General features: G+C 36.7%; 1 protein-coding gene across 11 annotated transcripts in view; it reads left to right on the top strand.

The window, feature by feature from the left end:
• The first annotated feature begins 215 nt into the window (after nt 1-215).
• Nucleotides 216-15,145, top strand: part of LOC308697242 (oxysterol-binding protein-related protein 7-like) — a 99,415-nt gene continuing 84,485 nt past the window's right edge. For 4 of the 11 annotated variants that reach the window (XR_014030917.1, XR_014030918.1, XR_014030920.1 and 1 more), the window contains exons 1-7: nt 226-320; nt 1,597-1,774; nt 1,900-2,043; nt 2,146-2,199; nt 2,296-2,409; nt 10,785-10,955; nt 11,517-11,652. Coding sequence is in view for 5 of the 11 variants with exons in the window: in XM_081376404.1 (XP_081232530.1) it covers nt 1,643-1,774; nt 1,900-2,043; nt 2,146-2,199; nt 2,296-2,409; nt 10,785-10,955; nt 11,517-11,652 (751 nt within the window). In the remaining 6 variants the exon portion in view is untranslated. Of the gene's footprint in view, nt 321-1,596; nt 1,775-1,899; nt 2,044-2,145; nt 2,200-2,295; nt 2,410-10,784; nt 10,956-11,516; nt 11,653-15,145 lie in introns of all 11 variants that reach the window. The other 7 variants (XM_081376407.1, XM_081376406.1, XR_014030916.1 and 4 more) reach the window with 6 other exon arrangements.

The following is a 15,145-nucleotide window of genomic DNA, read 5'->3' as shown; positions in this document are numbered from 1 at the left end:
TACTGGTATAACCAAGAATGTAAAAAAATATTGTAAGTGTTGTATTTATCATCACAGTGGGATACACAAGCCTGGAGACAAAGGGAAAATGGTGATGTTGGTTCAAATTGCTGTAAAATGTTCAAATTATAAACTTCAATATGCTTAAATTCAAATGGTGTTATTTATGAGTAAGGTAGCTCTAAAATATATGTTGCTCAACCTTTATTTTTTTTAAGTCCGGCAGGCGTGAACACACCCTGTGACGTCATGACCAAGATTTGGCAAGAGCGCGTGTGCAGTGAATGAGACGGCCACATGAAACAGTTCACCTGTGAAAGGTAAGAAACAACTAATCTGTACGCAAAAACAATGTATCATTAGCTATTGTGTGACATGGAGCATCGGTTTTATGTTATTAATGTATTGGTATAGACGAACGCAAGTAGTATTTTCTGGAAGTTATATAATTAATTGCCTGACTTGTTGTAGCTTATGATTAGCCTACTGAAGCCTAATGAATCGTTCATTTATTAACTTTCATGCACTTGTAAGTGTTTAGCGTGTCACCTGGTTTAACCTAGTGTAGCTGGTTTCATTTTATAACAATTAGTCGAAACAGTAGCGAAACGATTTAAATCGAATTGCACCATACTATGATTTTCCGATTAATCCGAGTATAATAATGTGTCTTTACTCTGCATTGTGCCAAGTGATTTCAAATTCTGAAAGTTAGTTTGTGTATGATACACTATGTAGAGACATTGCGCATAAACTTAATTTGTTGGTTTTTATTAAGAGCATGCCAAACAGACAGCAAACTCGTCTGTGCGCGCGAGAGAGAGAAACCTAAACTCATCTGAGCGGTTTGGACACATTCCACACACACTCATCAGACCACACTTAGCACACATCCACATCAAACTTTTCTAAAACAATTCGATTTTAGAAAAACTAATTTCTATAAACATTGTTTATTAAATCAATTTAGCGAAGACTCTGCCTCAGTTTTATTTTCATTGAAACAAAATGGAACAGAGATCAGATCAGATACTATAGTGAGCTCATTAGTTAGTTCATACCTTTACAAAAGTTTCAAATAGTTTTAGAGAAACAACTTTATTTCCTGCTTGTTCACATCGCTCAAATTCAGTGCCACTGAGTCACTGCTGTTAGACGTAGGCCTACAATGCGTTTACTTTCCACAATTAATTTTGTCATTTTAAAAAGATTTGGCATCTTTTGTAATTTTAAGAATTTAAAATAAGCAAAAAATTCAAGAGTTAAATGATTTCATGACCAGCAGGTTGCACAATCCTCAGTTTGCTGTTCCCACAGCAGATGATGGTGATAAAATACTAAGTTCTGTTTCAACAGACCAAAGTATTTTAAAGATATAACCTCACGTCCTGTTTGCCAGCTCACCATCAAAACAATTTTTTGACATGTGACAAGTAAACCACTTTATTTATCAAAAAATATTTGTATAACTTTTGGTTAGCTTGGTCTGTGCCAAATTGGTAGGAATGTACATTATAGGGGGTGTTTGAAAGTATGTTTTTCAAATTCATGTTTATGTTTGTATAATTCATCTCGGCTTATATTATTTGATGGAAGCATCCAGCCCTGAATAGACTGACTTCTAAACGTATACCGACTATAAATGGCTGACTACGGACATCCTCTGAATAGCAGCCAATCAGTGAGTGCTTTGGATAAATCAGTGGTCATTTGTGCTATTAAACCCGCACACTTCCGCAATGGCAGTACAGGATCTTCACGCCACTCACGACAAGTCAGTGAAACAGCTCTCAATATTTTTTTATGCTCTGGCTCTTACATCTGAATTGTTTGTTATTTCCTCTTAAAACATATCAGTTATTGTAAATCTACAATTTTATTTTTTTTTCCCTGATAAAGAACTCCAGAGACTGGGAAGTAATATCAGATCCAGAATGTTCTGCACCTGTCGCAGGAATAAGCATGGTCAATAATGCCGTTCCAGGCATTTGTGAGGGATTCCTCATGAAAAAACGGAAGTATCCTCTCCAGGGCTGGCATAAGGCAAGTTGCATGAAATAAGAAAATATAAATGAAGAATACCTGTGGTAAATGAGCACCATGGCTTCTGATGACCTGTCCCAATGCAATGTTTTTCTCCTTTAGAGATATTTTGTATTGGATAAGGGGATTCTTAAATACTCAAAGACTCAGCAGGATGTAAGTAAAACCATTTCTCTTATTTAGTAATCTTTATAATGTAGTAATATCTGCCTCTAGGTTTTTTTCTAAGTGTGTGACTGCTCACATCCTCAGATTGTCAGAGGCAAGATTCATGGTGCTCTAGATGTTAGCCTTGCGGTCATGTCTGTGAACAAGAAATCCAAGCGTATCGATCTTGATGCAGGAGTCAGCTTGTACCATGTCAAGGTGTGTATATATACCTGAAAACGTTATAGTAGTTATTGATATTGTAAATCATTACAGTAACTTATTTTGTCCACCTAAGCTGAATCATAGTCAAGTCCAATCAAGACAATATCCAAATTGCAAGATTGCACTCATGGTAGATTGTCCCCTACGCAACTGACTTAAATTTACCTGGGGCGTCTACAGTCGACACTTGCAAAATTATACTCTGAATTCACCTCTGACTGCGTGGGTTTATTCCTAAGAGTAGCTATTCTGACCACATAAAATGCCTAAGAATTATAGTTACCTGAACCGCAATCTAACCCCGCGGCTAAGAGTCTCATACTGAGTCGAGAGACGTCTTGTTTCTTTTTGAACACTACCACTTGGGAATAAGGTCTCTAGTGTTCCACTAACCTGCTGTGCAGCATTAACTAAACAGACTCAAGACAATGTCTTCAAATATGCTTTAATCAGGGCCGGAGGATCTCAACCAATTTCAGAGAGAATCCCACCAGAATAGAATAGGATAAGAGCATGGGTCCGTGTACATTTTGATAGTTTGTTTTCCAATTTGAAATGAAATAAGCAGAAACGAGAAAACGGCCCCTTTATTCGTTTTTTCGTTTTTTCAAAAAAAACGAAAAAACGAGATTTCAGCTTGATTTTTTTCGTTTTTTAGTTCCCATGCAAAAAACGAATAAATGACTTCAAAATTCGTTTTCCACATGTGGGCGGCCTGACACGCCCCCTTCCGCCGATTGGTCAAGCAAATCTGAGCATGTGACGTCATCAGTTGTCGCTCAGGTCAGGGTCTGTTCAACAAAATAATAGTCCTTTACTATGGCTACAGATTCTTAAACTGTACAGGGCAGGTCCTATTGGGCTTTCTTCTGTGTAACTTTACGCATTTCACAGAAATCTTTACATCAGAAATATTAATTATTAGGATCAATCTGCCACCATCCTGTTTTATTTAGCTGTGTCTGTGTGGTGAAGCTGCGCTTGACAACGCCGAGCGGGAGAGGCTCACTGACCAATGTTCAGATCAGCAGTCAGAACTTTTCTTTTAGACGCTCCGTTTTGCCACGGGATGGTGATTGCAAATACTGTAATGCCAATTGGATGAGGGTGGGTACCGATGATGGTGAAATACATTTTTACTGAAACTGTAATCATATCCGCGACCTGCGAGAATGAGACAGATGATTGACAGGACGATAGCGGAGGCATTTAAAGGCGCAAGATAACTTCTGTTAACAAAAACATAAATAAAAAAAGTGTTTAATATAAGTGACTTTGTCTTTGTTTTGTTGTTTTTGTTGTTTTTAATCAAATAATTGTGAACCACAAACTGAGCCTTCGTTTTAAAGGGCAATTTCCAAATATATTTTATTTAGGCTATTTCTTATAATATGGGTATTTTATAATACAGCATAAATAAAAACAAACATACGTAATACGTATGCCTATAGGCAAAACACCACAGTTTTTTGGTTTTGTTTGTATGAACTTCTATCCCCAACCATATTTCTTCATGGGCTCCAAGAGCTCAGCACCCCTACTTCCCACTGTAATTAACAGTATGCTGACCCAGTTTATATGTAAAATCTTTGGTATATGTAATCTATATGTAATATCTAAAAACACTTTACAGTGTGATGGAAATAAACTTTTCTTAAAGCGTCTTGTATATCACCACAGATTTATTGACACCCTTCTATCTGTGTTAAAAACTGTATACTGTAATAGACAATTGTCCTGCAGAATGAGCTGAAAACGTGCTGTCAATTTCCACCAAGAAGAGTTCCAAAATGCTTTGAAAATCTTAATTGATCCCGTTTGAGTTCATGCTTAATAGTTTGCCTTACTGTTCTCTGAATTAACACAAAGTAGTTATTAGTAAAAATGGGGGAAACTGGATCAAGTTCCTGTGAAATCAATGAATGTTCTTGATGGCATGCATTGTTTCTCGTTTTGTTGTTTCATACAGCCAGGACTGAACTTCCATTTGGGTTCCACCAGTAAGTGATCCTGCCTTTATATGTGTGTGTGTATATATATATATATATATATATATATATATATATATATATATATATATATATATATATATATATATATATATATATAAAAAAATTTTCATGGTATAAATATGTAATCTGCTCATTGTGAGCCTAAATGAGTAAATTGTCAAGTCAAGTGTATTTGTATAGCGCTTTTCACAATACAGATTGTATCAAAGCAGCTTCACAGTATTAAATTAAAATAATACAACAAGGTTTGTTTGTAATGGAATTTATTGATTGATAAAATTAAAATTAAATATCCCCAAAATATCCCCAACTGAGCAAGCCAAAGGCAACAGTGGCAAGGAACCGAAAAACTCCATCAGGTGACCTAATGGTGTCCTAAAACTCCATCAGGTGACCTAATGGTGTCCTAAAACTCCATCAGGTGACCTAATGGAGAAAAAAAAAAAAAACCTTGGGAGAACCCAGGCTCAGTTGGGGGCCAGTTCTCCTCTGGCGTTTATGAACTAGAGACCGGATTTAACTGTAAGATTAAAAGTATTATATGAATGCCTGGCTGAAGAGATGCGTCTTTAATCTAGTTTTAAACTGGGAGAGCGAGTCTGAGCAACGAACAGTATCAGGAAGGCTATTCCAGAGTTTTGGAGCTAAATGTGAAAATGCTCTCCCTCCTTTGGTGGACCTAGATATAGGTATGACCAAAAGCCTCGAATTTAGTGATCTTAAAGAGCGCGATGGATTATAGGGCGATAGAAGATCCGTTAAATAGACTGGAGCTAAGCATTTTCACATTTAGCTCCAAAACTCTGGAATAGCCTTCCTGATACTGTTCGTTGCTCAGACTCGCTCTCCCAGTTTAAAACTAGATTAAATTACAAACAAACAAACAAACATTACAAACAAACCTTGTTGTATTATTTTAATTTAATACTGTGAAGCTGCTTTGATACAATCTGTATTGTGAAAAGCGCTATACAAATACACTTGACTTGACAATTTACTCATTTAGGCTCACAATGAGCAGATTACATAATTATACCATGAAAAAAAAAATTATATATACACACACACACACACACACACACACACACACACACACACACACACACACACACACACACACACACACACACACACACACACACACACACACACACACACATACACATACACATACACATACACATACACATACACACACACACACACACATAAAGGCAGGATCACTTACTGGTGGAACCCAAATGGAAGTTCAGTCCTGGCTGTATGAAACAACAAAACGAGAAACAATGCATGCCATCAAGAACATTCATTGATTTCACAGGAACTTGATCCAGTTTCCCCCATTTTTACTAATAACTACTTTGTGTTAATTCAGAGAACAGTAAGGCAAACTTTTAAGCATGAACTCAAACAGGATCAATTAAGATTTTCAAAGCATTTTGGAACTCTTCTTGGTGGAAATTGACAGCACGTTTTCAGCTCATTCTGCAGGACAATTGTCTATTACAGTATACAGTATTTAACACAGATAGAAGGGTGTCAATAAATCTGTGGTGATATACAAGACGCTTTAAGAAAAGTTTATTTCCATCACACTGTAAAGTGTTTTTAGATATTACATATAGATTACATATACCAAAGATTTTACATATAAACTGGGTCAGCATACTGTTAATTACAGTGGGAAGTAGGGGTGCTGACCTCGTGGAGCCCATGAAGAAATATGGTTGGGGATAGAAGTTCATACAAACAAAACCAAAAAACTGTGGTGTTTTGCCTATAGGCATACATATTACGTGTGTTTGTTTTTATTTATGCTGTATTATAAAATACCCATATTATAAGAAATAGCCTAAATAAAATATATATGGAAATTGCCCTTTAAAACGAAGGCTCAGTTTGTGGTTCACAATTATTTGATTAAAAACAACAAAAACAACAAAACAAAGACAAAGTCACTTATATTAAACACTTTTTTATTTATGTTTTTGTTAACAGAAGTTCTCTTGCGCCTTTAATTGCCTCTGCTATCGTCCTGTCAATCATCTGTCTCATTCTCGCGGGTCGTGGATATGATTACAGTTTCAGTAAAAATGTATTTCACCATCATCGGTACCCACCCTCAGCCGATTGGCATTACAGTATTTGCAATCACCATCCCGTGGCAAAACGGAACGTCTAAAAGAAAAGTTCTGACTGCTGATCTGAACATTGGTCAGTGAGCCTCTCCCGCTCGGCGTTGTCAAGCGCAGCTTCACCACACAGACACAGCTAAATAAAACAGGCTGGTGGCAGATTGATCCTAATAATTAATATTTCTGATGTAAAGATTTCTGTGAAATGCGTAAAGTTGCACAGAAGAAAGCCCAATAGGACCTGCCCTGTACAGTTTAAGAATCTGTAGCCATAGTAAAGGACTATTATTTTGTTGAACAGACCCTGACCTGAGCGACAACTGATGATGTCACATGCTCAGATTTGCTTGACCAATCGGCGGAAGGGGGCGTGTCAGGCCGCCCACATGTGGAAAACGAATTTTGAAGTCATTTATTCGTTTTTTTGCATGGGAACTAAAAAACGAAAAATCAAGCCGAAATCTCGTTTTTTCGTTTTTTTGAAAAAACGAAAAAACGAATAAAGGGGCCGTTTTCTCGGTTCTGCTTATTTCATTTCAAATTGGAAAACAAACTATCAAAACGTACATGGACCAGCATGGCAAATGTGACGACATACATTACATAATTTTCCTGCTATAATATTGGTTCTTCATATGCATAATTCAACAAGCTCTTCTGTCACTAGGTAGAAGCAAACTCTGATATCTTGATTTACTTCACTTTGTTACTCAGTCATGAGTTTATAAATTTAGATATGTCTAGTTTCATTTCCCCTTCTGTTATGTTCGGACATGATTTAGACACACTGACTGACTGTTTGGGGACATTTCAGGTTTCAAAAGCATATAATTGTTAATCCTGCAAGAAAAATAAATGTTAGTTATGATTAATTAAAAAGAATTCCATTACAATCCGTTTATCATTCGTTCAATCGTTTTTTGATTTAATATTTAAAATCGAAAAATGAGAAAACAGTTCCTTTTTCGATTTTTCATTTTTTCCAAAAAAACGAAAAACAAGAATTCAGCTTGATTTTTCGTTTTTCGTTCTGAGGTAGCAAAATTAATAAACAGCTGGAATATTCGATTTCTACACGTGGGCGGGAATGAAACGCCCCTTTCCTCTGATTTGTCAGCCGAAGATCAAACTGTCCCGTCATCAGTTCTTCCTCAGTTCTGCACTGCAGAATGTAAGAGTCCTCCCTTGTGTGGATTAACGCGTTTATTGCAACTACATTTAATCTTTTTTTCATCAAACAACCAGACTAACGAATGGTTCGACACAACCCGTACTGGGGAATAGACTAGACAGGGCTTTCTTCTGTGTAGATATAAATTCACCTAACTTACACTTTGCATCAGCTCAGTATGCAGGGTAAATGATGGCTGTTAACCTACCATGGTCGCCCTCGATCGCCCAGTAATTTTTGAAAAAATAATAAATGAAGATATAAATCAATATAATTAGTTGTAAATTAAATATTTTTAACACTAATAGAAAAAGAAAAGAATAATGCATTGACTATATATAAGCCTATATTAACGTAAACGCATGAACTGTCATTCAGACTGACTATCTAACAACCAGAGAACAACTGAGATATTAAAATACATACTCTTCTGAGTTTTATGATATAGGCCTTGTGTTTTATTAAAATGTATTAATTTATATCTCAAAGATGTGCGCTTGTGCTCAGTGCACCGGGTCATGTTGAGAGGGAAACAAACGCATTTTATTATTAGCCTATTCAGAAATAGTGTAAAAAAACGGTAAATAAAATACAACATTAACATTATAAACACTATTAATAACATATAGGCTATGTCTATGCGTATTTTACTTCCCCCTTACCTTTACTTCCCCTTTGACATTTGCCTATGTCAAATCCTTAAATGAATGGTATTCAGAAAACAACAAGAATGAAAAATAAGTAGCCACGTATAATAAAAATATAACCTAATAGCTTATAATAATAGCACATTGTGTCCTTTATTATAAACATTTAGCCTATTTTAAACGCCAAGCCTAAACAAATTTATTTGAATCGAAACTGAAACTGTACCAATGTTGGATTCGTGCATCTCTCATTCGGTCCAAAGTTTCCATATTTGCAATGTAACATTTGGATGCTGACTAGTAATGTAAAGAAGGCTTTAAACTTCAGTCGAGTCCCAATATACACGTATAGCTAAATCATCATCTTCACAGCAAGGGAAATGAGTTTGGAATAACTGCTGTGCGGCACAGCCTTTATATTGTACAACAGACAAATTAAATTAAGCAGAATAACTTTTTATATATTTGGTTGACTGTCTTATTTTAATAATGAACAGGCTGCGATGTCAAGTTAGCAATGCCAGAAGTGAACTGATAATAGCCTGGATGTTGTGTGAGCGAGTGATGCGCTGGCGCCATCACTTGGATTTGTTGCTCAGCAGGGGAAATAACTTAATATTCTGTCGTTTAATACTCTGTCATTCGAAACAGTAAAATTTATATTTTTATTTGTGTACATTCAAAATGACTACAAAATGTCATGCCTTTGAAAAATAAAGAAAACAACATTTCTACTTTAGTGCGTCTCAGTCTCCTTGAACATCTTTCTGGCGCACACCAAAAATGAACCAAAATAGAGTGAATAGCCTTCTGACGTGCCTACTTTTCAAAGCCAACATTTAGATTATTTGAAGTAAAATGCATTATATAGTCACTTAGGAATAAAACTCAGCGTGGTTCATGATAAAAAAAAACAAAAAAAAAAACGTGACTTTACAGTTCGGAAAATGTGAAAATGGCAAACCCCTGGCACTTGAGAACTCTGGTCTACAAAGAAGAAAGCCCTGTCTAGTCTATTCCCCAGTACGGGTTGTGTCGGGCCATTCATTAGTCTCGTTGATGGAAAACATGAAAAAGTTGGACAGGGACAGTTTGATCTTCGGCTGACAAATTAGAGGAAAGGGGCATTTCATTCCCGCCCACATGTAGGCATTTTATTCCCGCCTATCGAATATTCCAGCTGTTTATTCATTTTGCTACCTCAGAACGAAAAATGAAAACTAAAGCTGAATTCTTGTTTTTAGTTTTTTTTTGAAAAAAAAAAGAAAAAAAGAAATAGGAACCGTTTTCTTCATCACACACTCAATATAAAACATTGAAACAGTATTTTGATTATTTTGAGCTTCAAGTATTTGCTTTCTGCATAGTAGTGCTTTTTACTGAATGTCTTGCATGGCAATTTGGCATGATTTGCATATACATAACACATTAGGCTTGATAAGCTGGATTTTTCACTCACCAGCCAATTTGACTACTAAATTAAGCCATTCAAAATGTTTACTATCCAAAACAAAAATATAAGAAATAAACCAGATTATTTGTCATAGCTAAGATTTAAATATATTTATTATAAAATCTGATTCTGCTTTCAGTTTTGACAATCATTGTTTGCAGATACCATGAAAGCCTAATACCATAAACTGAATCCTAGCTGTTGCAAAATTCTGTGACGACTTCTATAAAACCACATTTATTTTGTGTATTTTCCAAATATAGCTCACTCTAAAATAATGTTTAATGGTACACACGTTGAAGATTAGCAGACAGGCTGCCAATTCTTAAAGTAATCAGCCATTTTTTCCTCACAAAAGTCTCAAAACTTCACCTCCATTGACATCTATTAAAAAAAAAAAAAAAAAAAAATTGTGCTCAAAAACATGTTGATGATAAAACTATACCCCAGTATATAAATCCATGATGATAAAATTCCCCTGCCCTTTGCAAATGTTTCTCAATGAAAGCAATATGGTGTTTGATGCCAAAGTCCACTTTTGGGATCTGTATAATGGCGCGCAAATGTCTTTGGTATAAAACATTTATCAGACACCAGGGAGTGGGAATGGGCTGAAAAAGTGGCCTTTTGTATCCTCACCGTTGTACCGGAAATAAAAAAAATATAATCAAATGTAAAAGTTAAATACTGTGTAGTCTTCACTGTATGAATTAAATGTATTATTATTAAAGCTACAAAAGTTATTCAGTCAAGAGCAGTAAGTTGTAGTGTTTGAGTTGACAGCATCACCTGACACAGTTGATTTTTACCTGCATTTGGCAGGTTGATGGTGTTAATTTCAAACCCTTGTGACAAGACTTAAAACTGGACTCCAATTTGAGCTTGAGTTCCAAAACTCTCTAACAGTACAGTAACTGGGTGTGGGTGGATTGGCTTGTCTTCTGCTTTCAGGCAAAGACTGATGATATCTTCTACATCTGGCTGACCAAATTGACTGCCCACCGCCATTTCAAGAAGAATGAGGCTATAAACCTGCACCATGGGGTCCTGCAAGCACTCTCGACAGGAAACGGCAGTACTTTGCCTGCCATGGCGAGTCTTGCACAGAGAAACAGAGTGATGGTAGGCATTTAGGTTCTTGTTAAACATGATTGCTTTTGACATTCCCAGTAATTTTCTCAGTGACAATATTTGCATCTAACTTTATCATTATTTTAAAGTTCTGTTTTTGGTAACGCTTTAGAATACTGTTCCATCATGAATTAATTCATTAATACACTGGAACAAATGAGTAATGCATTAACACTCCAGTAACTATTAACTAACAAGAAATTCTGATTAACAAATTACTAAGTATTAGCAGTTGAATGTGGTGGTTCACTATTAGCTAATCAGTAGCTACTATTTTTTTTCATAACTCCCAGAGGACTACTAAGAACTACTATCTAATAGTGAACTACCACATTAAACTAAGCACTATTCTTACTAATTCGTTAGAGTTTCTTGTTAGTTAATTGTAATTACTGGAATGTTAATAATGCGTTACTCATTTGTTCCTGTGTAGTTATTCATTAATGACGGAACAGTATTCTAAAGTGTTACCCTGTTTTTTTTTTAAGTGTTAAGTTTTTACTGTCTTGGCTTTTCCTCATTAATCTGTTGTATTTTTTTTTTCTCCACTAGATTCCACATTATCAGAGCTCAGCATCATTGTCCGGGTCAGAGAGACAGGGTTCACCATCAGCCTCTTCATCTCAAGGGAATAGTAAAGTTTCTGATTGGCTAAAACAGACAGAAGATGTTGACTTGTGTCATCAAGGTATTCACCACCCAATACCTTTTAATTCAGCATGAGTATATGGGAAATCAGTAAAGGTTCGGAAGAAATAAAACTAGGGCTGCAGCTATCGATTGTTTTTGTAATCGATTAATCTAGCACTTAATCGATCGATTAATTGAGTAATCGGATACAATTTTTTTGTGTTTTTAAACAACCAAAACAAATAATGCATAACGAAAATGATGTGGCTGTAAAATGATCAAGCATTTGGCTTTTATTTCTCAAAAAAAAAAAAACAACAACAGGTATTTATTCCAACTCCAACATTTGGCTCCAAAACTAAGCCTATTTATTGCAATCTTTAACCATTTAGTGTTTATAAGTGCCAGTGCCAACAATTATATAACAATACAGTTAAGTCAACTTACTGTAAAACATGTATAACATGTAAAACTATGAATACAAACTTAAATAGTAAAGGCCATTTGGCCTTAGTTTTGTCTTCTTAAGACAACATTACAAAAAAAGGATTGCACCTTCTGCAAATTACCCACCGGAGAACAAAAATAAATGAAATGAATATAAAATATCAAGCCAAACAGGTACACAGTGTATACAATTTATAAAAAAAATAAGTGTAGCTTTGAAAAGGGGAATGTTTTATTGCAAATATGCATTTTGTTAAATAGAAAAAGAACAGCATTTTGTTTTTCACTTAGGCTAGTTGAAGTATATTAGCACGTTTTGTAGTATTATATTTTTTTGTTAATTGAAAATGTTCTATGCTCAATTACTTTGGTAGCCGATTATGTCTTCCCCAAAAGTACGAGTGGATTTGGAGAAGCAGGCTGGGGAGTTTCATTTTTTGTTGTTGTCTGTAACTATTTGGCAGATGTGACACAGCCTACAAACAAGGTCTCGTAAAGACTGCAATACAATATTTGTTCCTCCATCACGTCCCGGTGTATACAGTGAATGCATGCTGAAATTATTGTTGCGTGGCTACATACAAGTTTAAGCATATGTGATGCATTGCCTGTTTGCAATTGGTCTGACTTGGCGCGTGAGAGAGACGAGGGTGCGTGTGTGTGTGTGTGTGTGTGTGTGTGTGAAGGGGTTCTTTTTTTAGGCTATACTCTCTTGCAATTGAATGTGAATACGTTTACTACTTAAAAACATCAAAGCTAAACATCATATCTAGTCAAACCTCATCACGACATCACTACAAATACAGTATGGGATTAAAATCAGCGAACATCAATGTATAGGCTTAGGCACGTGCAGACAGTGGCGCTGGATCAAAAAAAAAATGCGGGGGACAGAATCGGTACCTTGTTTCAGCGACGCTGAAAGTAAGCGATCCCAAACTTTATACATTCTCTGCCGTTTATGGACATCTTTACTCTCCGCCATCGCGCCAACTAAATTCAAAATGTATCACGCGCTATGGTGTGCTTCCTGAACATTGAACAACGGTCCGTGTGAAACAATCAGATCCCTGCGCGTATAGTGCGCGTCACAGGAATTTAACAAGGCTTCGAGGCAGAGTTTTTGCCTCGAGGAATTTTTGTAATCGAGTTAATCGAGTAACTCGATGAATCGTTTCAGCCCTAAATAAAACTGATTTTGGACATTTCTAATCACACTTTTTTATGACTCATTCTTTACAGTACTTTGCAAATGATATAGTGAACAAAAATCAAATCAAACTATTTCAGCATTCATCAAAGTTAGTCAAATGTGTCCAAACGTTTGACTAGTAGTATGTAAATAATCCCTTATTCAGAAATAGTTTTTTCTAACTCAACCATTCCACCATTACAAAAATTAGGCATTTCTTGTGACCCTTAATTTACCTTACACAAGTAGTTCCCAAACTTTTCTCTCTTTCTCTCCAGAAGTATGGCCAGGGCTCTCTTGCCTTGGTAGTCCTTTTCCACTCCAATCCTAAATGCAACTAATGTCTTGGAAATATGATCTGGTCTACATCAGTGAACTGATGGATGGATGGATGGATACTTCATTCATCCACTAGGGAAATTCAAGTTTCAAGTAGCAACAATTAATAACAAACAAAAAAGACAAGCAGCCCAATATACATACATAAATTAATAAATTAGGCCCTGCTCACAGGGATGAATTAAAAAGCCATATCGCCCGAGAGACCAGTCCAGTCTGTCGTCCAGCTGCAGACCTAGGTATTTGTAGGTCTTGATCATTTGACCAAAGTTAAACATTTATTGTTTGAACTTTGTCAATTTATTATTGACTTCCTCAGTCTGTCTGTGGAACAGAACATTTCCTTTGTCAATTTATTGTTGACTTCCTCAGTCTGTCTGTGGAACAGGACAGAAACATCATCCTGTCGCTGAAGGTGCTCTTCTGCCTGATGGTGTTGTGCAGTGGGGGATGGACTTTGTCCAAGATGGACAAAAACTTGCTACGGGTCCTCCTCTCTGCCACAGATGTTAAGGAGTCAAGTTCCACACACCTACCACAGAACCATCCTTCTTCACAAGCTTATCCAGCCACGTGGCGTCCCTTTTCTTAATGCCGCTCCCCCAACATACCACAACATAGAAGAGGATGTTAGCGATGACCATCTGGCAAAACAACACCTGCAGTAGCTTCTACAAAGACTGAGCCTTCTCAGGAAATGGTTGACTCTGTCCCCTCCTGTATAGAGCAACTGTGTTCTTGGACCAGCTGCAGACCTAGGTATTTGTAGGTCTGGACCACCTCTACACAGATGCCTTCGATGAGAAGAGGCTGCAGGTGGGGCCTCAGTCACCGGAAGTCGATCACCAAATCCTTAGTTTTTGTAGTGTTGAGCTTTAGATGTTTAAAGCTACACCACCTCACAAAGTCCTCAATCGGGGTACGATACTCCCCCCTCATCTCCATTCTTAATACACCCCACGATTGCAGTGTCATCAGAATACTTCTGCATGTAACACAATTCCAAGTTGTGCTTAAAATCTAAGGTGTACAGGGTGAACAAGACCGGGGAGAGCACTGTCCTCTGTGGTGCTCCTGTGCTGCTGACTACGGTCTCAGAAGTGCAGTCCCTCAGTCGAACGTACTGACAACTCCCAGTAAGAGAGTCTATAACCCACTTTATTGTTCCTCTTCTGCAGTGCACATGTAAATTTTAACTGCCAGCTGTGGAAGGTGTGTTTGTGCCCTGCAACTGCAGAATTAGTTTGAATTTCTGAAACGTGTTACTGAGGTTTGCAAGTTCCATTAGAAATTTATTGTTGAACTTCTGAAGTTAATAACCCTCTTCCTCAAGAAGATTCTGATCTCATCACACAATTCAAACACCCTGGATAAAATTTTCCCACACAACAGCCAACTGGACTCGCTGTAAAACAAAACAACTGTGTGAACAGGTCTCATTTCCTCGCAGTGTGCCAAAATCCATACTTTGACTGGTCCTGTTTTAATGTAGTTTATGGTGGTGATATCTGTCAGTACTCATCTGTTTAGACGTTAGCACCTCACTGTGTCCACTGAACATTGTGGGAAATGC

This window comes from Scardinius erythrophthalmus (assembly GCF_964197995.2).
Source record: "Scardinius erythrophthalmus genome assembly, chromosome: 10".
NCBI lineage: Eukaryota > Metazoa > Chordata > Actinopteri > Cypriniformes > Leuciscidae > Scardinius > Scardinius erythrophthalmus.
Note: the sequence above shows the minus strand (reverse complement) of the source record. Positions and strands in the feature narration are given on the sequence as shown.